This window comes from Gadus morhua, chromosome 7 (assembly GCF_902167405.1).
Source record: "Gadus morhua chromosome 7, gadMor3.0, whole genome shotgun sequence".
Taxonomy (NCBI): Eukaryota; Metazoa; Chordata; class Actinopteri; order Gadiformes; family Gadidae; genus Gadus; species Gadus morhua.
In genome coordinates this window covers 28,214,080-28,237,653 of record NC_044054.1, presented here as the reverse complement: position 1 = coordinate 28,237,653, position 23,574 = coordinate 28,214,080, and the positions used below count along the sequence as shown (strand labels likewise).

Here is a 23,574-nt window from a genome sequence, read left to right as displayed (position 1 = left end):
ATTGCAAAGCCTGCTTTGATTGTTTAAAAAGTTTGGCATTTCATTTTGAATGTAATTAATTAAATGTAAATATTTCTAAACATCTCATGCTCCTTTATACCATTAGTGGTTAACTTGTTCATACTACACACCGCCATCTCCTTCCATTGGCAGTTGTGTTAAAACCTTTTTGTGATACTTAAAGGAAACACATTTCATTTGGTTGTCTGTTGTCTGTCTAGTAGACATTTACATTCATTCCCTCAATAACAAAAACACATGTTCAACATGTAAATAGTGACTCAAGACCTTTATTTACTGATAGGCAAGCATTGTAACATTCTATATGTTCAAAACAACTTAGAAGGGGACTGGGTTACACAACATGAACATGTAGCCTTACCTCCCAGCAGAGGGTGAAGAAGCTCTAACGCCTTGGGGTATAAAAGTTTGAGATGCAGTTTCTAATCAAACATTTCAAGAATGTACTTTCACATGGTTCTTGTTGATCTTAATTTAAGAAGCACCTTAAGGAATGTATTTTGTTTGGATGCAATTGTATGCACTTGACTAACAAAAAAATACAAATACACTAAAATATTCTATAAGAAACAGGAACACATTTTACTGAAGTAAAGGCTTGCTTTACTTCAGTAAATGTACTTGCTCTTCCTGTCAGATGCATAGAATACAGAGATATAATGGGCCTATAAAGGCCTATGTATAGAATACATAGAATACAGAATACAAGAATAAGATTTGTGCATTCTGAGTTTTGGTTTGAGTTGCTGGAATATGGAGAAGTGAAGTTAAAGCAGTAACTTTAAATTATTTTCTTTATTTTACACCTTTAAAAGCGAAAAATTTGCAGAAATGTATTAAGTGTATTATAATCTACATTTTATGTTGTGTTCCGTAACATAACAAAGGTTACTGTTAGCAGGTGAAAGGTCGCTTATTGATTTATATATTGAGTGTAAAACTTGAATATTTCGCAATTAATTCCTAATCTGAGGTGTCGTATAAAGATCGGTCTGATAATTTGATCCCTCAGGCCGTAAATCAGACAACTAAGACACCTGGGGAGGATGATGAGGCAAACGAACAGAGAAAACCGAAGATGCCTGAAAGTGATCACATCTACTTTCCCATGGAGGCCTGTCAGTATCGTGCTTACCAAGGAAGACGACAGACTCAGGCCCAGCTGAATCATGTGCAACAGGACTGTCTTGGAAGCCTTATTTGCTGACAATCTGTGTGGAGGCGGCCTTGGCCGCCACCATCACTCCCACGTAGGAAAGGATAATGATCAGGCCCACCGACAGAAACTCAGCACAGACAAAACCACTCTCAAACTCAGAGAATATTTTCAACTGGAATAGGGTGCTCTTAGCGCAGATAATGCCCATGAGCTGACCAAAAGGTTTGGCATCAAGAGCCGTTAACATGATAACATTGATAAGCACTGTTTTATACAGTAACTTTGCTAATTAAATATAAAATGTCAGATCTGAATGGATTTCGACGTGTTGGAGCTGGACATGAAATACGTATGAGATTAAACCTGCTGAGAAAACAATACACTAATATTTCATTGTCTTGTGGTCATTTGAGAATCATGAAATCGATTCCATATTTTAAACTCAGTTTGTGGTGCCTTTGACTCTCGTCTATGTTGTGAACAAATGGAATTCATTAGCTGTGTGTGTTACGGCCATTCAGCGTTCTATGTATGATCAGGACTTGGGATGAGGTTCATGGAGGTATCAACAACATTTCGCACCATTTTCCCATAAGTGGTCAAGATACATAGCAGCCTTGTTAATATAATATACAAACATAGCAATAGATTTCTATATTCCGACAATGTAAAAAAATAAATGTACAAGTGTTTTGGTAGAAACACCTCTGAATGCAATATTTTAAATTGCAAAGTCTACTTTGATTGATTAAAAAGTTATGCTTTTAATTTTGAATGTAAATAAGTAATTGTTAATGTTTCTCAACATCTCATGCTCCTTTATATACCATTAGTGATGGTTTAACTTATTCCTACTACACACCTCCATCTCCTTCCATTGGCAGTTGTGTTAAAACCTTTTTGTGATACTAAAAGGAAACACATTTCATTTGGTTGTCTGTTGTCTGTCTAGTAGACATTTACATCCATTCCCTCAATAACAAAAACACATGTTCAACATGTAAATATTAACTCAAGACCTTTATTTACTGATAGGCAAGCATTGTAACATTCTATATGTTCAAAACGACTTAGAAGGGGACTGGGTTACACAACCCAGTCCCCTTCACAACGCCTTGGGTATAAAAGTTTGAGATGCAGTTTATAATCAAACATTTCAAGAATGTGCTTTCACATGGTTCTTGTTTATCTTAATTTAAGAAGCACCTTAAGGAATGTATTTTGTTTGGATGCAATTGTAGGCCTATATGCACTTGCTTATCAAAAAAATACAATATACTAAAATATTCTATAAGAAACAGGAATACTTTTTACTGAAGTAAAGGCCTATGTACTTGCTTCCTGTCAGATGCATTCATACAAGAATAAGGTTAGTGTATTCTGAGTTTTGGTTTGAGTTGCTGGAATATGGAGAAGTGAAGCAAAAGTAGTTACTTTAAATTACTTTCTTTATTTAACACCCTTAAAACCGAAAAAATGTGCAGAGAATTTATTAAGTGTATTATAGTCAAGCAATAGATCACGACAGGCTGTGGTATGTGCTCATTATACCACTGTTAAGGGGCGTTGTCCGGCCCCCACGCGCAGCGGAGGGCCGGCGACCCCCTTCACAGTGGTATAATGAGCACATACCACTGACTCAGGTGAAGGGTCGCTTATTGATTAATATCTTGGGTGGACAACTTGGATATTTAGCATTTTAATTCCTAGTCTGAGGTGTCGTATTAAGATCGGTCTGATAATTTGATCCCTCAGGCCGTAAATCAGACAACTAAGACACCTGGGGAGGATGATGAGGCAAACAAACAGAAAAAAACGAAGATGCCTGAAAGTGATCACATCTACTTTCCCATGTAGGCCTGTCAGTATCGTGCTTACCAAGGAAGACGACAGACTCAGGCCCAGCTGAAACATGTGCAACAGGACTGTCTTGGAAGCCTTATTGGCTGACAATCTGTCAGTGGAGGCGGCCTTGGCCGCCACCATCACTCCCACGTAGGAAAGGATAATGATCAGGCCCACCGACAGAAACTCAGCACAGACAAAACCACTCTCAAACTCAGAGAATATTTTCAACTGGAATATGGGGTTTTTACTGCAGGGAATGTCCATGAACTGACCAAAGGGTCTGGAATCAAGAGCCGTTAACATGATAACTCTGATCAACATGTTGGCATAGCTGATGGCCCACACCACGGCTATGGCCCCATATGTGGTGGGGACCGTGACGATGCAGGCGTACCTCAGAGGGAAACACACGGCCACATATCTCTCCAACGACATCACGGCCAGGCTGAACGGCGATGTGACGGTGGTAATTATGGTCGGTATAACAACTAGAAGGCACACTAAGCGTGTCATGAACACGAGGCCTGCAGCGAGTAGAAACATCATCTGAGCCAATATCATCTGTAAGGTTTCAGCCAATAGGAGGTTGTAGAGCAGGAGGTAACGGGAGGTCTCACGGAACACAGGCTTGCTTCTCAGTGTGTACAGCATCACACAGTTTATGTAGAGGAAGATGAAGCATGGGATGAAAGAAAAGACAACATTAACTCCCGCCTTATTCTCTCTGTTCCCGTTGGTGGTAGAAGAGTTCTGTTGTAGTTGGAAGTCGTTCGGCATGGCCCTATCTGAATTCAGAATGTAGGGAGTTCCCATCTGAAAGCAAAGGGACACAATGTATACAAATATACCGTTTAGACACTCAAAAAGACAAGCACACACAGGGACATAATGTCCATGATCAGGATATTTGGAAGGGTTCTTACTTTTCAAGTAATTGTGTAAAGCAGAAATTCAGATAGTTGTTATTAACCTCCTCTTTCATCATGTTCAGAGGAAGAAACGCTAAAGAAACCCATAATGCGGGAATACCAGTACATTGAAAAAAGACAAATTGTTCTGTTATAATCCAATTTATACAGAAAAGGCAACCAAACAAGTTTATCAAAATGATAGTTTGGAGTTTGGGTGATAGAAGGATTCAACTTCTGAGGACTGAAGAGGAGAACGTCTCTTTTATATATTGTCCGGAATTATTTAGATCAATTCTTCATCCATCATTTCATCATTCACGATAGACCACACCCCACCATCCTTCACCTGCTCACGAAAGAACAGTGCCACAAAAAAACAAGTGTGTCGTCAGTCTGTTGACAGGATGCATTCACCACGTGCAAAAGCAGATCTGGGACCAACAATGCAGGGTTACAATTTGTCAGTTCACAAATCTTTGACCACATCAATATATTTTACTTCTAATTGCCATGTGGGAGTATTAGTAAACACATGCTTGATATTTGTGCTGAATTTATGCCAAAGGTGGGGGACAATTTGAGTGAAATCATTGTTGAACTCATGTATGCCTTCATGTGCGTAGGTGGAGGAATGTTTTTGGTCTTACCCTACAGTCTAACCCCAACATAACATTTTCCTGACAGAAAGTCCCAGTTCATCTCATGAAGGTTTTCAATCAAAGGCAAATCTGTTGGTGACAAAGAAATGGTTAATACTGCTATCAAGCATAGTGTGAAAGTAAGCGTATTAACATGATTGTAATCATCTTTCAGCTTTAGGCTAATGATGGGAAAAGGCCAAGATATGGATCTTCTTTGTTGAGATCAGTTGGTTCTGTTTTGAGTTCAACGCATGGTAATAAGGTAGGACTTATCTACTGTTGGAAAGATTAGCTGCGGTGGCTAAAAAACATTGATAATATCTGGTTCATGGAAGCACTGTTTTATACAGTAACTTTGCTAATTAAATATAAAATGTCAGATCTGAATGGATTTCGACGTGTTGGAGCTGGACATGAAATACGTATGAGATTAAACCTGCTGAGAAAACAATACACTCATATTTCATTGTCTTGTGGTCATTTGAGAATCATGAAATCGATTCCATATTTTAAACTCAGTTTGTGGTGCCTTTGACTCTCGTCTATGTTGTGAACTAATGGAATTCATTAGCTGTGTGTGTTACGGCCATTCAGCGTTCTATGTGTGATCAGGACTTGGGATGAGGTTCATGGAGGTATCAAGAACATTTAGCACCATTTTCCCATAAGTGGTCAAGATACATAGCAGCCTTGTTAATATAATATACAAACACAGCAATAGATTTCGATATTCCGACAATATAAAAAAATAAATGTACAAGTGTTTTGGTAGAAACACCTCTGACAGCAATATTTTAAATTGCAAAGTCTACTTTGATTGAATAAAAAGTTATGCTTTTAATTTTTAATGTAAATAATTAATTGTTAATGTTTCTCAACATCTCATGCTCCTTTATATACCATTAATGATGGTTTAACTTATTCCTACTACACACCTCCATCTCCTTCCATTGGCCGTTGTGTTAAAACCTTTTTGTGATACTAAAAGGAAACACATTTCATTTGGTTGTCTGTTGTCTGTCTAGTAGACATTTACATCCATTCCCTCAATAACAGAAACACATGTTCAACATGTAAATATTAACTCAAGACCTTTATTTACTGATAGGCAAGCATTGTAACATTCTATATGTTCAAAACGACTTAGAAGGGGACTGGGTTACACAACATGAACATGCAGCCTTACCTCCCAGCAGAGGGTGAAGAAGCTCTAACGCCTTGGGTATAAAAGTTTGAGATGCAGTTTGTAATCAAACATTTCAAGAATGTACTTTCACATGGTTCTTGTTGATCTTAATTTAAGAAGCAACTTAAGGAATGTATTTTGTTGGATGCAATTGTATATGCACTTGACTACCAAAAAAATACAAATATACTAAAATATTCTATAATATACAGGAATACATTTTACTGAAGTAAAGGCCTATGTACTTGCTTCCTGTCAGATGCATTCAAGAATAAGGTTAGTGTATTCTGAGTTTTGGTTTGAGTTGCTGGAATATGGAGAAGTGAAGCAAAAGTAGTTACTTTAAATTACTTTCTTTATTTAACACCTTAAAACCGAAAAAAATTGCAGAGAATTTATTAAGTGTATTATAGTTTACATTTTATGTTGTGTTCCGTAGCATAATTAAGTTCATTGTTAGCAGGTGAAGGGTCGCTTATTGATTAATATTTTGAGTGGATAACTTGGATATTTAGCATTTTAATTCCTTGTCTGAGGTGTCGTATTAAGATCGGCCTGATAATTTGATCCCTCAGGCCGTATATCAGACAACTAAGACACCTGGGGAGGATGATGAAGCAAACGAACAGAGAAAACCGAAGATGCCTGAAAGTGATCACATCTACTTTCCCATGGAGGCCTGTCAGTATCGTGCTTACCAAGGAAGACGACAGACTCAGGCCCAGCTGAATCATGTGCAACAGGACTGTCTTGGAAGCCTTATTGGCTGACAATCTGTCAGTGGAGGCGGCCTTGGCCGCCACCATCACTCCCACGTAGGAAAGGATAATGATCAGGCCCACCGACAGAAACTCAGCACAGACAAAACCACTCTCAAACTCAGAGAATATTTTCAACTGGAATATAGGGTTTTTACCGCAGGGAACGCCCATGAACTGACCAAAGGGTCTGGAATCAAGAGTCGTTAACATGATAACTCTGATCAACATGTTAGCGTAGCTGATGGCCCACACCACGGCAATGGCCCCATATGTGGTGGGGACAGTGACGATGCTGGCGTACCTCAGAGGGAAACACACGGCCACATATCTCTCCAACGACATCACGGCCAGGCTAAACGGCGATGTGATAGTGGTAATTATGGCCGGTATAAGGACTAGTAGGCACATTAAGCGTGTCATGAACACCATGCCAACGTTTAGTAGAGACATCATCTGAGCCAATGCCATCTGTAAGGTTTCAGCCAATAGGAGGTTGTAGAGCAGGAGGTAACGGGAGGTCTCACGGAACACAGGCTTGCTTCTCAGTGTGTACAGCATCACACAGTTTATGTAGAGGAAGATGACGCATGGGATGATAGAGAAGACAACCCGATATCCCTCCAGGTACTCTCCGTTCCCTTCAGAGGGAGAAGAGTTCTGTGGCAGTTGGAATTGGTTCTGCATGGCCTTCTCTCAAGTCAGAATGTATCTGAAAGCAGAATGACATTATATACAAAGATTATGTTTAGAAAAACACACAGGGACATAACATCCTTGATCAATGTATTTGAAATTATTCTTTTTTTTTATTGTAATCGTGAAAAGCACTTATTCATCTTGCATCATGTTCGGAGGAAAGTCAACTAAACAAACCCATAATGCAGAATTACCAGAATACCAAAAAGGCTACAACAAAACAATCTCAGAGTTTGAGTGAACTTCTGGTTAAACTCCTGAGGACTCCTGAGTGAAGGCTCCTGAGTTTTTTATAAATTGTACACCTCTTCATACATCAATTCATACATCATTAAGGACTGGAGCCCCACCCACCAGCATGTCCCTGCTTATGAAATAACAGTGCAACAAAAACAATTTTTTCATCGGTCTCTTGACAGGATAGCAGGTGACTCAAAATGCAGTGGTTAAAAGTTGTCCGTTCACAAATCTTTGATAAAATCAATATCATTCACTTTTTAATTGCCATGTGGTAGTTTTTGTATAAACGTGCTTGGTACATGCTATGCATTTACTACTGGGACGATTAGATTTTTTTTTGTCATGTTTGTATCTGGATAAATGTTTTTAGGCTAATTCCAACACAAATAAAATGTTCCTTTGAATAAGCAACCATGTATCTTTAAAGGTTCTCCACCAAAGGCTAATCTGTTTGTGACAAAGAAAAACATAATTCTGCTATCAAGCATGGTCTGAGAGCAAGCATAACAACATTATTGTAATCAATTAATAATCTTTCCACCGTAGGCATATGATGGGAAAAGGCAAAGATTTGCATCTTTTTTTGTCCTGTTCAGTTGGTTCTATTTGGAGTTTGACGCATGGTAATAAAGAAGAACCTATCTACTGTTTGAAAGATTAGCTTTGGTGACTTAATGCATCCATAATTTCTGCTTAATGGAAGCATTGCTTCATACTGTGTGCACGCGAATACATTTGAAAAGTTCCAATCTGAATTTATTTTGATGTGACGGAGCTGGAAATGAAAAAATACTAGATACAACTTTTGACATTAAAGTACTATTTCATGTCTTGTCTTAATTTGAGATTCATGACATCGATCCCATATTTTGAACTCAGTTTGTGGTGCCATTGACTCTCGCCTATGTTGTGAACAAATGAAATTCATTAGCTGTGTGTGTTATGGCCATTCTGTCATGGTCTGTCGGTTTCCTTGTCTTGTTTTGGTGTGTTACATGTTTTACTTTGGTATCAGTCTTGTTTCTCCCCATGTCAGGTTTCCCTCCTGTGTGATTACTGCTCCCTCCCCTAATGTGTTTCAGCTGTTACTCGTTGCATGCCCTGTGTGTGTTTGGTAGGCCTATTTAAGCCCTTGTCTTTCCTTTGCTCCTTGTCTGATCATTTTAGTTTGTGCTGAGTGTTTCCTACCTGTGTTCTCTGCGTCACCCGTGTTCCTTGCCTTTTGAGTTAATAAATTATCCTTTTACCTGAACTGTCTGCGATTGGGTCCTACCTGCCTGCCTGCCACCCGCTAACCGTGACACATTCAGCGTTCTATGTATGATCAGGACTTTGGATGAGGTTCATGGGGGTATCAGGGACAGTTAGGGCCATCTTTCCCAGAAGTAGTCAAGATACATAGCAGCCTTAGTAATATAGTAAACAAACACAACGATAGATTTCTATATTCCGACAATATAAAAAAATAACTATGTGTTTTGGTACAATGAAAGGGCTTTAAAGGCAATATTTTAAATTGCAAAGCCCGCTTTGATCGTATAAAAAGTTTGGCATTTCATTTTGAATGTAATTAATCAAATGTAAATATTTCTAAACATCTCATGCTCCTTTATATTAGTGGTTAACTTGTTCCTACTACACACCTCCATCTCCTCCCATTGGCCGTTGTGGTAAAACCTTTTTGTGATACTTAAAGGAAACACATTTCATTTGGTTGTCTGTTGTCTGTGTAGTAGACATTTACATCCATTCCCTCAATAACAAAAACACATGTTCAACATGTAAATATTAACTCAAGACCTTTATTTACTGATAGGCAAGCATTGTAAAATTCTATATGTTCAAAACGACTTAGAAGGGGACTGGGTTACACAACATGAACATGCAGCCTTGGGTATAAAAGTTTGAGATGCAGTTTCTAATCAGACATTTCAAGAATGTACTTTCACATGGTTGTTGATGATCTTAATTTAAGAAACATCTTAAGGAATGTATATTGTTTGGATGCAATTGTATATGCACTTGCCTACCAAAAAATACAAATCTACTCAAATATTCTGTAAGAAACAGGAATACATTTTACTGAAGTAAAGGCCTATGTACTTGCTTCCTGTCAGATGCATTCATACAAGAATAAGTAAAGTCTATTCTGAGTTTTGGTTTGAGTTGCTGAAATATGGAGTAAAGTAAAGTTAAAGTTGTAACTTTAAATTATTTTCTTTATTTTACACCTTTAAAAGCGAAAAATTTGCAGAAAATATATTAAGTGTATTATAGTCTACATTTTATGTTGTTGTTTTCCGTAACATAACGAAGGTTACTGTTAGCAGGTGAAAGGTCGCTTATTAATTCATATATTGAGTGTAAAACTTGAATATTTCGCAATTAATTCCTAATCTGAGGCGTCGTATTAAAATCGGTCTGATAATTTGATCCCTCAAGCCGTAAATCAGACAACTAAGACACCTGGGGAGGATGATGAGGCAAACGAACAGAGAAAACCGAAGATGCCTGAAAGTGATCACATCTACTTTCCCATGGAGGCCTGTCAGTATCGTGCTTACCAAGGAAGACGACAGACTCAGGCCCAGCTGAATCATGTGCAACAGGACTGTCTTGGAAGCCTTATTGGCTGACAATTTGTCAGTGGAGGCGGCCTTGGCCGCCACCATCACTCCCACGTAGGAAAGGATAATGATCAGGCCCACCGACAGAAACTCAGCACAGACAAAACCACTCTCAAACTCAGAGAATATTTTCAACTGGAATAGGGTGCTCTTAGCGCAGATAATGCCCATGAACTGACCAAAAGGTTTGGCATCAAGAGCCGTTAACATGATAACATTGATAAGCACTGTTTTATACAGTAACTTTGCTAATTAAATATAAAATGTCAGATCTGAATGGATTTCGACGTGTTGGAGCTGGACATGAAATACGTATGAGATTAAACCTGCTGAGAAAACAATACACTCATATTTCATTGTCTTGTGGTCATTTGAGAATCATGAAATCGATTCCATATTTTAAACTCAGTTTGTGGTGCCTTTGACTCTCGTCTATGTTGTGAACAAATGGAATTCATTAGCTGTGTGTGTTACAGCCATTCAGCGTTCTATGTTTGATCAGGACTTGGGATGAGGTTCATGGAGGTATCAAGAACATTTAGCACCATTTTCCCATAAGTGGTCAAGATACATAGCAGCCTTGTTGATATAATATACAAACATAGCAATAGATTTCTATATTCCGACAATGTAAAAAAATAAATGTACAAGTGTTTTGGTAGAAACACCTCTGAATGCAATATTTTAAATTGCAAAGTCTACTTTGATTGATTAAAAAGTTATGCTTTTAATTTTGAATGTAAATAAGTAATTGTTAATGTTTCTCAACATCTCATGCTCCTTTATATACCATTAGTGATGGTTTAACTTATTCCTACTACACACCTCCATCTCCTTCCATTGGCAGTTGTGTTAAAACCTTTTTGTGATACTAAAAGGAAACACATTTCATTTGGTTGTCTGTTGTCTGTCTAGTAGACATTTACATCCATTCCCTCAATAACAAAAACACATGTTCAACATGTAAATATTAACTCAAGACCTTTATTTACTGATAGGCAAGCATTGTAACATTCTATATGTTCAAAACGACTTAGAAGGGGACTGGGTTACACAACCCAGTCCCCTTCACAACGCCTTGGGTATAAAAGTTTGAGATGCAGTTTATAATCAAACATTTCAAGAATGTGCTTTCACATGGTTCTTGTTTATCTTAATTTAAGAAGCACCTTAAGGAATGTATTTTGTTTGGATGCAATTGTAGGCCTATATGCACTTGCTTATCAAAAAAATACAAATATACTAAAATATTCTATAAGAAACAGGAATACTTTTTACTGAAGTAAAGGCCTATGTACTTGCTTCCTGTCAGATGCATTCATACAAGAATAAGGTTAGTGCATTCTGAGTTTTGGTTTGAGTTGCTGGAATATGGAGAAGTGAAGCAAAAGTAGTTACTTTAAATTACTTTCTTTATTCAACACCTTAAAACCGAAAAAATGTGCAGAGAATTTATTAAGTGTATTATAGTCAAGCAATAGATCACGACAGGCTGTGGTATGTGCTCATTATACCACTGTTAAGGGGCGTTGTCCGGCCCCCACGCGCAGCGGAGGGCCGGCGACCCCCTTCACAATGGTATAATGAGCACATACCACTGACTCAGGTGAAGGGTCGCTTATTGATTAATATCTTGGGTGGATAACTTGGATATTTAGCATTTTAATTCCTAGTCTGAGGTGTCGTATTAAGATCGGTCTGATAATTTGATCCCTCAGGCCGTAAATCAGACAACTAAGACACCTGGGGAGGATGATGAGGCAAACAAACAGAAAAAAACGAAGATGCCTGAAAGTGATCACATCTACTTTCCCATGGAGGCCTGTCAGTATCGTGCTTACCAAGGAAGACGACAGACTCAGGCCCAGCTGAAACATGTGCAACAGGACTGTCTTGGAAGCCTTATTTGCTGACAATTTGTCAGTGGAGGCGGCCTTGGCCGCCACCATCACTCCCACGTAGGAAAGGATAATTATCAGGCCCACCGACAGAAACTCAGCACAGACAAAACCACTCTCAAACTCAGAGAATATTTTCAACTGGAATATGGGGTTTTTACCGCAGGGAACGCCCATGAACTGACCAAAGGGTCTGGAATCAAGAGCCGTTAACATGATAACTCTGATCAACATGTTGGCATAGCTGATGGCCCACACCACGGCTATGGCCCCATATGTGGTGGGGACCGTGACGATGCAGGCGTACCTCAGAGGGAAACACACGGCCACATATCTCTCCAACGACATCACGGCCAGGCTGAACGGCGATGTGATAGTGGTAATTATCGTGGGTATAAGGACTAGTAGGCACATTAAGCGTGTCATGAACACCAAGCCAACGTTCAGTAGAGACATCATCTGAGCCAATGCCATTTGTAAGGTTTCAGCCAATAGGAGGTTGTAGAGCAGGAGGTAACGGGAGGTCTCACGGAACACAGGCTTGCTTCTCAGTGTGTACAGCATCACACAGTTTATGTAGAGAAAGATGACGCATGGGATGATAGAGAAGACAACCCGATATCCCTCCAGGTACTCTCCGTTCCCTTCAGAGGGAGAAGAGTTCTGTTGCAGTTGGAATTGGTTCTGCATGGCCTTCTCTCAAGTCAGAATGTATCTGAAAGCAGAATGACATTATATACAAAGATTATGTTTAGAAAAACACACAGGGACATAACATCCTTGATCAATGTATTTGAAATTATTCTTTTTTTTTAATGTAATCGTGAAAAGCACTTATTCACCTTGCATCATGTTCGGAGGAAAGTCAACTAAACAAACCCATAATGCAGAATTACCAGAATACCAAAAAGGCTACAACAAAACAATCTCAGAGTTTGAGTGAACTTCTGGTTAAACTCCTGAGGACTCCTGAGTGAAGGCTCCTGAGTTTTTTATAAATTGTACACCTCTTCATACATCAATTCATACATCATTAAGGACTGAGCCCCACCCACCAGCATGTCCCTGCTTATGAAATAACAGTGCAACAAAAAAATTTTTTCATCGGTCTCTTGACAGGATAGCAGGTGACTCAAAATGCAGTGGTTAAAAGTTGTCCGTTCACAAATCTTTGATAAAATCAATATCATTCACTTTTTAATTGCCATGTGGTAGTTTTTGTATAAACGTGGTTGGTATTTGCTATGCATTTACTACTGGGACGATTTGATTTTTTTTCGTCATGTTTGTATCTGGATAAATGTTTTTAGTCTAATCCCAACACAAATAAAATGTTCCTTTGAATAAGTAACCATGTATCTTTAAAGGTTCTCCACCAAAGGCTAATCTGTTTGTGACAAAGAGAAACATAATTCTGCTATCAAGCATGGTCTGAGAGCAAGCATAATAACAATATTGTAATCAATTAATAATCTTTCCACCGTAGGCATATGATGGGAAAAGGCAAAGATTTGCATCTTTTTTTGTCCTGTTCATCTCTCTCATCTCATCTCTCATCGTCATCCGCTTATCCGGGGTCAGGTCGCGGGGGGAGCAGCTCAAGCAGGGGGCCCCAGACTTCCCTTTCCCGGGCCACATTGACCAGCTCTGACGGGGGGATCCCGAGGCGTACCCAGGCCAGTGTTGAGATATAATCTCTCCACCTAGTCCTGGGTCTTCCCCGAGGTCTCCGTCCCCACTGGACGTGCCTGAAACACCTCCCAAGGGAGGCGCCCAGTGGGCATCCTTGCCAGATGCCCGAACCACCTCAGCTGACTCCTTTCTAAGTAAAGGAGCAGCGGCTCTAATCCGAGTTCCTCACGGATGGCTGAGCTTCTCACCCTATCCCTAAGGGAGACGCCAGCCACCCTTCTGAGAAAACTCATCTCGGCCGCTTGTACCCGCGATCTCGTCCTTTCGCTCATCACCCAACCCTCATGACCATAGGTGAGGATAGGAACGAAGATCGACCGGTAGATCGAGAGCTTTGCCTTGCGGCTCAGCTCTCTTTTCGTAACAACGGTGCGGTAAAGCATACGCAATTCCGCCCCCGCTGCTCCGATTCTCCGGCCAATCTCACGCTCCATAGTACCCTCACTCGCGAACAAGACCCCGAGGTACTTGAACTCCTTCACTTGGGCTAAGGACTCATTTCCTACCCGGAGTAAGCAATCCACCGGTTTCCTGCTAGGAGTCATGGCCTCAGATTTAGCAGTGCTGATCCTCATCCCAGCCGCTTCACACTCGGCCGCCAGCCGATCCAGTGAGTGCTGAAGGTCACAGGCCGATGATCCAATGAGGACCACATCCTCTGCAAAAAGCAGTGACGAGATCCTCAGACCACCGAACTGCAACCCCTCCGCACCACGACTACGCCTCGATATCCTGTCCATGTATATCACAAACAGGATTGGTGACAAGGCGCAGCCCTGGCGGAGACCAGCACCCACTGAGAACGAAACTGACTGGCTGCCGAGGACGCGAACACAGCTCTCGCTTTGGGAGTACAGAGATTGGATTGCCCTGAGGAGAGACCCCCTTACCCCATACTCCCGCAGCACCTCCCACAGTTTCTCCCGCGGGACCCGGTCATACGCCTTCTCCAGATCCACAAAACACATGTAGACCGGATGGGCATACTCCCAGGCCCCCTCCAGGATCCTTGCGAGAGTGAAGAGCTGGTCCGTAGTTCCACGTCCGGGGCGAAAACCGCATTGTTCCTCTTCAATCTGAGGTTCGACGATCGGCCGAACCCTCCTTTCCAGCACCTTGGAGTAGACTTTACCAGGGAGGCTGAGAAGTGTGATACCCCGGTAATTGGCACACACTCTCTGGTCCCCTTTTTGAACAGGGGAACCACCACCCCGGTTTGCCACTCCTTTGGCACTGTATCCGACTCCCACGCGATGTTGAATAGGTGTGTCAACCATGACAGCCCCTCATCACCCAGAGCCTTTAGCATTTCTGGCCGGATCTCATCTATCCCTGGGGCTTTGCCACTGGGGAGATGTTTGAATACCTCAGTGACCTCCACCAGGGAAATTGACGACGAAACACAATCAACCTCGAGCTCTGCCTCCAACATAGAGGGCGTGTTATTCGGATTCAGGAGTTCCTCAAAGTGTTCCTTCCAACGTCCGACAACCTCCTCAGTTGAGGTCAACAGAGTCCCATCCTTACTGTACACAGCTTGGATGGTTCCCTGTTTCCCCCTCCTGAGGTGCCGGATAGTCTTCCAGAAACACTTTGGAGCCAACCGAAAGTCCTTCTCAGTGGCCTCTCCGAACTTCTCCCACACCCGCTGCTTAGCCTCCGACACGGCAGCAGCTGCAGCCCTTCGAGCCTGTCGGTACCCTGCAACCGAGTCAGGAGACCCCCAGGATATCATATCCCGGAAGGCCTCCTTCTTCAATCGGACGGCTGCCCTGACCACCGGTGTCCACCACGGTGTCCGAGGGTTACCGCCCCTTGAGGAGCCTAAGACCCTGAGGCCACAGCTAGCCACCGCAGCTTCAGCAATGGAGGCTTTGAACACCGTCCACTCCGGCTCAATGCCCCCAACCTCCACAGGAATGCCAGAAAAACTCCGCCGGAGGTGTGAGTTGAAGATACCTAGGACAGGGGCCTCCTCCAGACGTTCCCAATTCACCTGCACTACTCGTTTGGGCTTACCAGGTCTATCAGGAAAATTCCCCCATTCCCTGATCCAACTCACCACCAGATGGTGGTCGGTTGACAGTTCCGCCCCTCTCTTAACCCGAGTGTCCAAAACATGCGGCCTCAGATCAGATGACACGATCACAAAATCGATCATGGATCATCGGCCTAGGGTACTCTGGTACCAGGTACACTTATGAGCACCCTTATGTTCGAACATGGTGTTTGTTATGGATAATCCATGACTAGCACAGAAGTCCAATAACAAACGACCGCTCGGGTTTAGATCAGGGAGGCCGTTCCTCCCCACCACGCCTCTCCAGGTGTCTCCATCGTTGCCCACGTGGGCGTTGAAGTCTCCGAGCAGAACTACGGAGTCCCCTACTGGAGCCCCATACAGGACTCCATTCAGGGTCTCCAAGAAGGCCGAGTACTCTGAACTGCTGTTTGGTGCATACGCACAAACAACAGTCAGAGTTTTCCCCCCTACAACCCTTAGGCGCAGGGAGGCGACCCTCTCGTCTACCGGGGTAAACTCCAACACTGCGGTGCTCAGCCGGGGATTTATGAGTATCCCCACACCCGCCCGGCGCCTCCGGCAACTCCGGAGGAGAGTAGAGTCCAACCCTTATCCAGGAGTACGGTACCAGAGCTGAGACTGTGCGTGGAGGTAAGCCCCACCAGATCTAACTGATAGCGCTGCACCTTCCTCACAAGCTCCGGTTCCTTTCCCCACAGCGAGGTGACGTTCCACGTCCTCAGAGCCAGCTTCTGGCGCCCGGGTCTGGTCCGTCGAGACCCCTGACCTTCGCTGCCACCCATGTGGCTGCGCACCCGACCCCAACGGGTCTTCCCACAAGTGGTGGGCCCATGGGATGAAGAGAGGGGGGGTGCCACGTAGTTTGTTCGGGCTGTGCCCGACCGGGCTCCGTGGCCAACCCGGCAAACCCGGCAGACCACTCTGCCATGAGAGACCCTACCAGGAGCACGAGGCTCCAGACAACACAGCCCTCAGGTTCACAGGGACACGCAAACCTCTCCACCACGATAAGGTGACGGTTCTATTTGGAGTTTGACGCATGGTAATAAAGAAGAACATATCTACTGTTTGAAAGATTAGCTGGGGTGACTTAATGCATTCATAATTTCTGCTTAATGGAAGCATTGCTTCATACTGTGTGCACGCTGATACATTTGAAAAGTTCCAATCTGAATTTATTTTGATGTGACAGAGCTGGAAATGAAAAAATACTAAATACAACTTTTGACATTAAGGTACTATTTCATGTCTTGTCTTAATTTGAGATTCATGACATCGATCCCATATTTTGAACTCAGTTTGTGGTGCCATTGACTCTCGCCTATGTTGTGAACAAATGGAATTCATTAGCTGTGTGTGTTATGGCCATTCTGTCATGTTCTGTCGGTTTCCTTGTCTTGTTTTGGTGTGTTACATGTTTTACTTTGGTATCAGTCTTGTTTCTCCCCATGTCAGGTTTCCCTCCTGTGTGATTACTGCCCTCCCCTAATGTGTTTCAGCTGTTACACGTTGCGTGCCCTGTGTGTGTTTGGTATTTAAGCCCTTGTCTTTCCTTTGCTTCTTGTCTGATCATTTTAGTTTGTGCTGAGTGTGTCCTACCTGTGTTCCCTGCGTCACCCGTGTTCCTTGCCTTTTGAGTTAATAAATTATCCTTTTACCTGAACTGTCTGCGATTGGGTCCTACCTGCCTGCCTGCCACCCGCTAACCGTGACACATTCAGCGTTCTATGTATGATCAGGACTTTGGATGAGGTTCATGGAGGTATCAGGGACAGTTAGGGCCATCTTTCCCAGAAGTAGTCAAGATACATAGCAGCCTTAGTAATATAGTAAACAAACACAACAATAGATTTCTATATTCCGACAACATAAAAAAATAACTGTATAAGTGTTTTGTTACAAGGAAATCCTTTAAAGGCAATATTTTAAATTGCAAAGCCTGCTTTGATTGTTTAAAAAGTTTGGCATTTCATTTTGAATGTAATTAATTAAATGTAAATATTTCTAAACATCTCATGCTCCTTTATACCATTAGTGGTTAACTTGTTCCTACTACACACCTCCATCTCCTTCCATTGGCAGTTGTGTTAAAACCTTTTTGTGATACTTAAAGGAAACACATTTCATTGGTTGTCTGTTGTCTGTGTAGTAGACATTGACATCCATTCCCTCAATAACAAAAACACATGTTCAACATGTAAATAGTAACTCAAGACCTTTATTTACTGATAGGCAAGCATTGTAACATTCTATATGTTCAAAACAACTTAGAAGGGGACTGGGTTACACAACATGAACATGCAGCCTTACCTCCCAGCAGAGGGTGTAGAAGCTCTAACGCCTTGGGTATAAAAGTTTGAGATGCAGTTTCTAATCAAACATTTCAAGAATGTACTTTCACATGGTTCTTGTTGATCTTAATTTAAGAAGCACCTTAAGGAATGTATTTTGTTTGGATGCAATTGTATGCACTTGACTAACAAAAAAATACAAATACACTAAAATATTCTATAAGAAACAGGAACACATTTTACTGAAGTAAAGGCTTGCTTTACTTCAGTAAATGTACTTGCTCCTCCTGTCAGATGCATAGAATACAGAGATATAATGGGCCTATAAAGGCCTATGTATAGAATACATAGAATACAGAATACAAGAATAAGATTTGTGCATTCTGAGTTTTGGTTTGAGTTGCTGGAATATGGAGAAGTGAAGTTAAAGCAGTAACTTTAAATTATTTTCTTTATTTTACACCTTTAAAAGCGAAACATTTTCAGAAATGTATTAAGTGTATTATAGTCTACATTTTATGTTGTGTTCCGTAACATAACGAAGGTTACTGTTAGCAGGTGAAAGGTCGCTTATTGATTTATATATTGAGTGTAAAACTTGAATATTTCGCAATTAATTCCTAATCTGAGGTGTCGTATAAAGATCGGTCTGATAATTTGATCCCTCAGGCCGTAAATCAGACAACTAAGACACCTGGGGAGGATGATGAGGCAAACGAACAGAGAAAACCGAAGATGCCTGAAAGTGATCACATCTACTTTCCCATGGAGGCCTGTCAGTATCGTGCTTACCAAGGAAGACGACAGACTCAGGCTCAGCTGAATCATGTGCAACAGGACTGTCTTGGAAGCCTTATTGGCTGACAATCTGTCAGTGGAGGCGGCCTTGGCCGCCACCATCACTCCCACGTAGGAAAGGATAATGATCAGGCCCACCGACACAAACTCAGCACAGACAAAACCACTCTCAAACTCAGAGAATATTTTCAACTGGAATAGGGTGCTCTTAGCGCAGATAATGCCCATGAGCTGACCAAAGGGTCTGGAATCAAGAGCCGTTAACATGATAACTCTGATCAACATGTTGGCATAGCTGATGGCCCACACCACGGCTATGGCCCCATATGTGGTGGGGACCGTGACGATGCAGGCATACCTCAGAGGGAAACACACGGCCACATATCTCTCCAACGACATCACGGCCAGGCTGAACGGCGATGTGACGGTGGTAATTATGGTCGGTATAACAACTAGAAGGCACACTAAGCGTGTCATGAACACGAGGCCTGCAGCGAGTAGAAACATCATCTGAGCCAATATCATCTGTAAGGTTTCAGCCAATAGGAGGTTGTAGAGCAGGAGGTAACGGGAGGTCTCACGGAACACAGGCTTGCTTCTCAGTGTGTACAGCATCACACAGTTTATGTAGAGGAAGATGAAGCATGGGATGAAAGAAAAGACAACATTAACTCCCGCCTTATTCTCTCTGTTCCCGTTGGTGGTAGAAGAGTTCTGTTGTAGTTGGAAGTCGTTCGGCATGGCCCTATCTGAATTCAGAATGTAGGGAGTTCCCATCTGAAAGCAAAGGGACACAATGTATACAAATATACCGTTTAGACACTCAAAAAGACAAGCACACACAGGGACATAATGTCCATGATCAGGATATTTGGAAGGGTTCTTACTTTTCAAGTAATTGTGTAAAGCAGAAATTCAGATAGTTGTTATTAACCTCCTCTTTCATCATGTTCAGAGGAAGAAACGCTAAAGAAACCCATAATGCGGGAATGCCAGTACATTGAAAAAAGACAAATTGTTCTGTTATAATCCAACTTATACAGAAAAGGCAACCAAACAAGTTTATCAAAATGATAGTTTGGAGTTTGGGTGATAGAAGGATTCAACTTCTGAGGACTGAAGAGGAGAACGTCTCTTTTATATATTGTCCGGAATTATTTAGATCAATTCTTCATCCATCATTTCATCATTCACGATAGACCACACCCCACCATCCTTCACCTGCTCACGAAAGAACAGTGCCACAAAAAAACAAGTGTGTCGTCAGTCTGTTGACAGGATGCATTCACCACGTGCAAAAGCAGATCTGGGACCAACAATGCAGGGTTACAATTTGTCAGTTCACAAATCTTTGACCACATCAATATATTTTACTTCTAATTGCCATGTGGGAGTATTAGTAAACACATGCTTGATATTTGTGCTGAATTTATGCCAAAGGTGTGAGACAATTTGAGTGAAATCATTGTTGAACTCATGTATGCCTTCATGTGCGTAGGTGGATGAATGTTTTTGGTCTTACCCTACAGTCTAACCCCAACATGACATTTTCCTGACAGAAAGTCCCAAGTCATCTCATGAAGGTTTTCAATCAAAGGCAAATCTGTTGGTGACAAAGAAATGGTTAATACTGCTATCAAGCATAGTGTGAAAGTAAGCGTATTAACATGATTGTAATCATCTTTCAGCTTTAGGCTAATGATGGGAAAAGGCCAAGATATGGATCTTCTTTGTTGAGATCAGTTGGTTCTGTTTTGAGTTCAACGCATGGTAATAAGGTAGGACTTATCTACTGTTGGAAAGATTAGCTGCGGTGGCTAAAAAACATTGATAATATCTGGTTGATGGAAGCACTGTTTTATACAGTAACTTTGCTAATTAAATATAAAATGTCAGATCTGAATGGATTTCGACGTGTTGGAGCTGGACATGAAATACGTATGAGATTAAACCTGCTGAGAAAACAATACACTCATATTTCATTGTCTTGTGGTCATTTGAGAATCATGAAATCGATTCCATATTTTAAACTCAGTTTGTGGTGCCTTTGACTCTCGTCTATGTTGTGAACAAATGGAATTCATTAGCTGTGTGTGTTACGGCCATTCAGCGTTCTATGTATGATCAGGACTTGGGATGAGGTTCATGGAGGTATCAAGAACATTTAGCACCATTTTCCCATAAGTGGTCAAGATACATAGCAGCCTTGTTAATATAATATACAAACACAGCAATAGATTTCTATATTCCGACAATATAAAAAAATAAATGTACAAGTGTTTTGGTAGAAACACCTCTGACAGCAATATTTTAAATTGCAAAGTCTACTTTGATTGAATAAAAAGTTATGCTTTGAATTTTGAATGTAAATAATTAATTGTTAATGTTTCTCAACATCTCATGCTCCTTTATATACCATTAATGATGGTTTAACTTATTCCTACTACACACCTCCATCTCCTTCCATTGGCCGTTGTGTTAAAACCTTTTTGTGATACTAAAAGGAAACACATTTCATTTGGTTGTCTGTTGTCTGTCTAGTAGACATTTACATCCATTCCCTCAATAACAGAAACACATGTTCAACATGTAAATATTAACTCAAGACCTTTATTTACTGATAGGCAAGCATTGTAACATTCTATATGTTCAAAACGACTTAGAAGGGGACTGGGTTACACAACATGAACATGCAGCCTTACCTCCCAGCAGAGGGTGAAGAAGCTCTAACGCCTTGGGTATAAAAGTTTGAGATGCAGTTTCTAATCAAACATTTCAAGAATGTACTTTCACATGGTTCTTGTTGATCTTAATTTAAGAAGCACCTTAAGGAATGTATTTTGTTGGATGCAATTGTATATGCACTTGACTACCAAAAAAATACAAATATACTAAAATATTCTATAATATACAGGAATACATTTTACTGAAGTAAAGGCCTATGTACTTGCTTCCTGTCAGATGCATTCAAGAATAAGGTTAGTGTATTCTGAGTTTTGGTTTGAGTTGCTGGAATATGGAGAAGTGAAGCAAAAGTAGTTACTTTAAATTACTTTCTTTATTTAACACCTTAAAACCGAAAAAAATTGCAGAGAATTTATTAAGTGTATTATAGTTTACATTTTATGTTGTGTTCCGTAGCATAATTAAGTTCATTGTTAGCAGGTGAAGGGTCGCTTATTGATTAATATTTTGAGTGGATAACTTGGATATTTAGCATTTTAATTCCTTGTCTGAGGTGTCGTATTAAGATCGGCCTGATAATTTGATCCCTCAGGCCGTAAATAAGACAACTAAGACACCTGGGGAGGATGATGAAGCAAACGAACAGAGAAAACCGAAGATGCCTGAAAGTGATCACATCTACTTTCCCATGGAGGCCTGTCAGTATCGTGCTTACCAAGGAAGACGACAGACTCAGGCCCAGCTGAATCATGTGCAACAGGACTGTCTTGGAAGCCTTATTGGCTGACAATCTGTCAGTGGAGGCGGCCTTGGCCGCCACCATCACTCCCACGTAGGAAAGGATAATTATCAGGCCCACCGACACAAACTCAGCACAGACAAAACCACTCTCAAACTCAGAGAATATTTTCAACTGGAATAGGGTGCTCTTAGCGCAGATAATGCCCATGAGCTGACCAAAGGGTCTGGAATCAAGAGCCGTTAACATGATAACATTGATAAGCACTGTTTTATACAGTAACTTTGCTAATTAAATATAAAATGTCAGATCTGAATGGATTTCGACGTGTTGGAGCTGGACATGAAATACGTATGAGATTAAACCTGCTGCGAAAACAATACACTCATATTTCATTGTCTTGTGGTCATTTGAGAATCATGAAATCGATTCCATATTTTAAACTCAGTTTGTGGTGCCTTTGACTCTCGTCTATGTTGTGAACTAATGGAATTCATTAGCTGTGTGTGTTACGGCCATTCAGCGTTCTATGTGTGATCAGGACCTGGGATGAGGTTCATGGAGGTATCAACAACATTTCGCACCATTTTCCCATAAGTGGTCAAGATACATAGCAGCCTTGTTAATATAATATACAAACATAGCAATAGATTTCTATATTCCGACAATGTAAAAAAATAAATGTACAAGTGTTTTGGTAGAAACACCTCTGAATGCAATATTTTAAATTGCCAAGTCTACTTTGATTGATTAAAAAGTTATGCTTTTAATTTTGAATGTAAATAAGTAATTGTTAATGTTTCTCAACATCTCATGCTCCTTTATATACCATTAGTGATGGTTTAACTTATTCCTACTACACACCTCCATCTCCTTCCATTGGCAGTTGTGTTAAAACCTTTTTGTGATACTAAAAGGAAACACATTTCATTTGGTTGTCTGTTGTCTGTCTAGTAGACATTTACATCCATTCCCTCAATAACAAAAACACATGTTCAACATGTAAATATTAACTCAAGACCTTTATTTACTGATAGGCAAGCATTGTAACATTCTATATGTTCAAAACGACTTAGAAGGGGACTGGGTTACACAACCCAGTCCCCTTCACAACGCCTTGGGTATAAAAGTTTGAGATGCAGTTTCTAATCAAACATTTCAAGAATGTACTTTCACATGGTTCTTGTTTATCTTAATTTAAGAAGCACCTTAAGGAATGTATTTTGTTTGGATGCAATTGTAGGCCTATATGCACTTGCTTATCAAAAAAATACAAATATACTAAAATATTCTATAAGAAACAGGAATACTTTTTACTGAAGTAAAGGCCTATGTAC

General features: G+C 40.9%; 5 protein-coding genes across 5 annotated transcripts in view; all 5 read right to left on the bottom strand.

Moving 5' to 3' along the window:
- Positions 1 to 2,842: 2,842 nt before the first annotated feature.
- LOC115547132 (odorant receptor 131-2-like) lies at positions 2,843 to 3,805 on the bottom strand. The gene has a single exon (XM_030361099.1). It carries the CDS (start codon positions 3,803 to 3,805, stop codon positions 2,843 to 2,845), a length of 963 nt encoding a protein of 320 aa, XP_030216959.1.
- Positions 3,806 to 6,248: 2,443 nt separating this feature from the next.
- Positions 6,249 to 7,227, bottom strand: LOC115547131 (odorant receptor 131-2-like). The gene has a single exon (XM_030361098.1). It carries the CDS (start codon positions 7,209 to 7,211, stop codon positions 6,249 to 6,251), a length of 963 nt encoding a protein of 320 aa, XP_030216958.1. The 5' UTR covers positions 7,212 to 7,227.
- A 2,289-nt stretch (positions 7,228 to 9,516) lies between these two features.
- On the bottom strand, positions 9,517 to 12,678 carry LOC115547130 (odorant receptor 131-2-like). The gene is made up of 2 exons (XM_030361097.1): positions 11,932 to 12,678; positions 9,517 to 10,264 (listed from the first exon to the last, which is right to left on the bottom strand). Exons 1-2 carry the CDS (start codon positions 12,676 to 12,678, stop codon positions 9,809 to 9,811), a joined length of 1,203 nt encoding a protein of 400 aa, XP_030216957.1. The 3' UTR covers positions 9,517 to 9,808.
- Positions 12,679 to 18,523: 5,845 nt separating this feature from the next.
- On the bottom strand, positions 18,524 to 19,554 carry LOC115547128 (odorant receptor 131-2-like). The gene has a single exon (XM_030361096.1). It carries the CDS (start codon positions 19,552 to 19,554, stop codon positions 18,586 to 18,588), a length of 969 nt encoding a protein of 322 aa, XP_030216956.1. The 3' UTR covers positions 18,524 to 18,585.
- Positions 19,555 to 21,997: 2,443 nt separating this feature from the next.
- The window catches only part of LOC115547127 (odorant receptor 131-2-like), a 2,316-nt gene continuing 739 nt past the window's right edge, over positions 21,998 to 23,574 (bottom strand). Inside the window, exon 2 of the mRNA XM_030361095.1 lies at positions 21,998 to 22,450. Within this exon, the coding sequence (XP_030216955.1) occupies positions 21,998 to 22,450 (453 nt within the window). The remainder of the gene's footprint in view (positions 22,451 to 23,574) is intronic.

Coding starts and splice junctions, on each gene's coding strand:
- LOC115547132 (XM_030361099.1), bottom strand. CDS start 3,805: ATGCCGAACGACTTCCAACTACAACAGAACTCTTCTACCACCAACGGG.
- LOC115547131 (XM_030361098.1), bottom strand. CDS start 7,211: ATGCAGAACCAATTCCAACTGCCACAGAACTCTTCTCCCTCTGAAGGG.
- LOC115547130 (XM_030361097.1), bottom strand. CDS start 12,678: ATGCAGAACCAATTCCAACTGCAACAGAACTCTTCTCCCTCTGAAGGG. Junction 10,265..11,931: donor TGAGTCTGTCGTCTTCCTTG/GTAAGCACGATA, acceptor CCTTTTGGTCAG/TTCATGGGCATTATCTGCGC.
- LOC115547128 (XM_030361096.1), bottom strand. CDS start 19,554: ATGCCGAACGACTTCCAACTACAACAGAACTCTTCTACCACCAACGGG.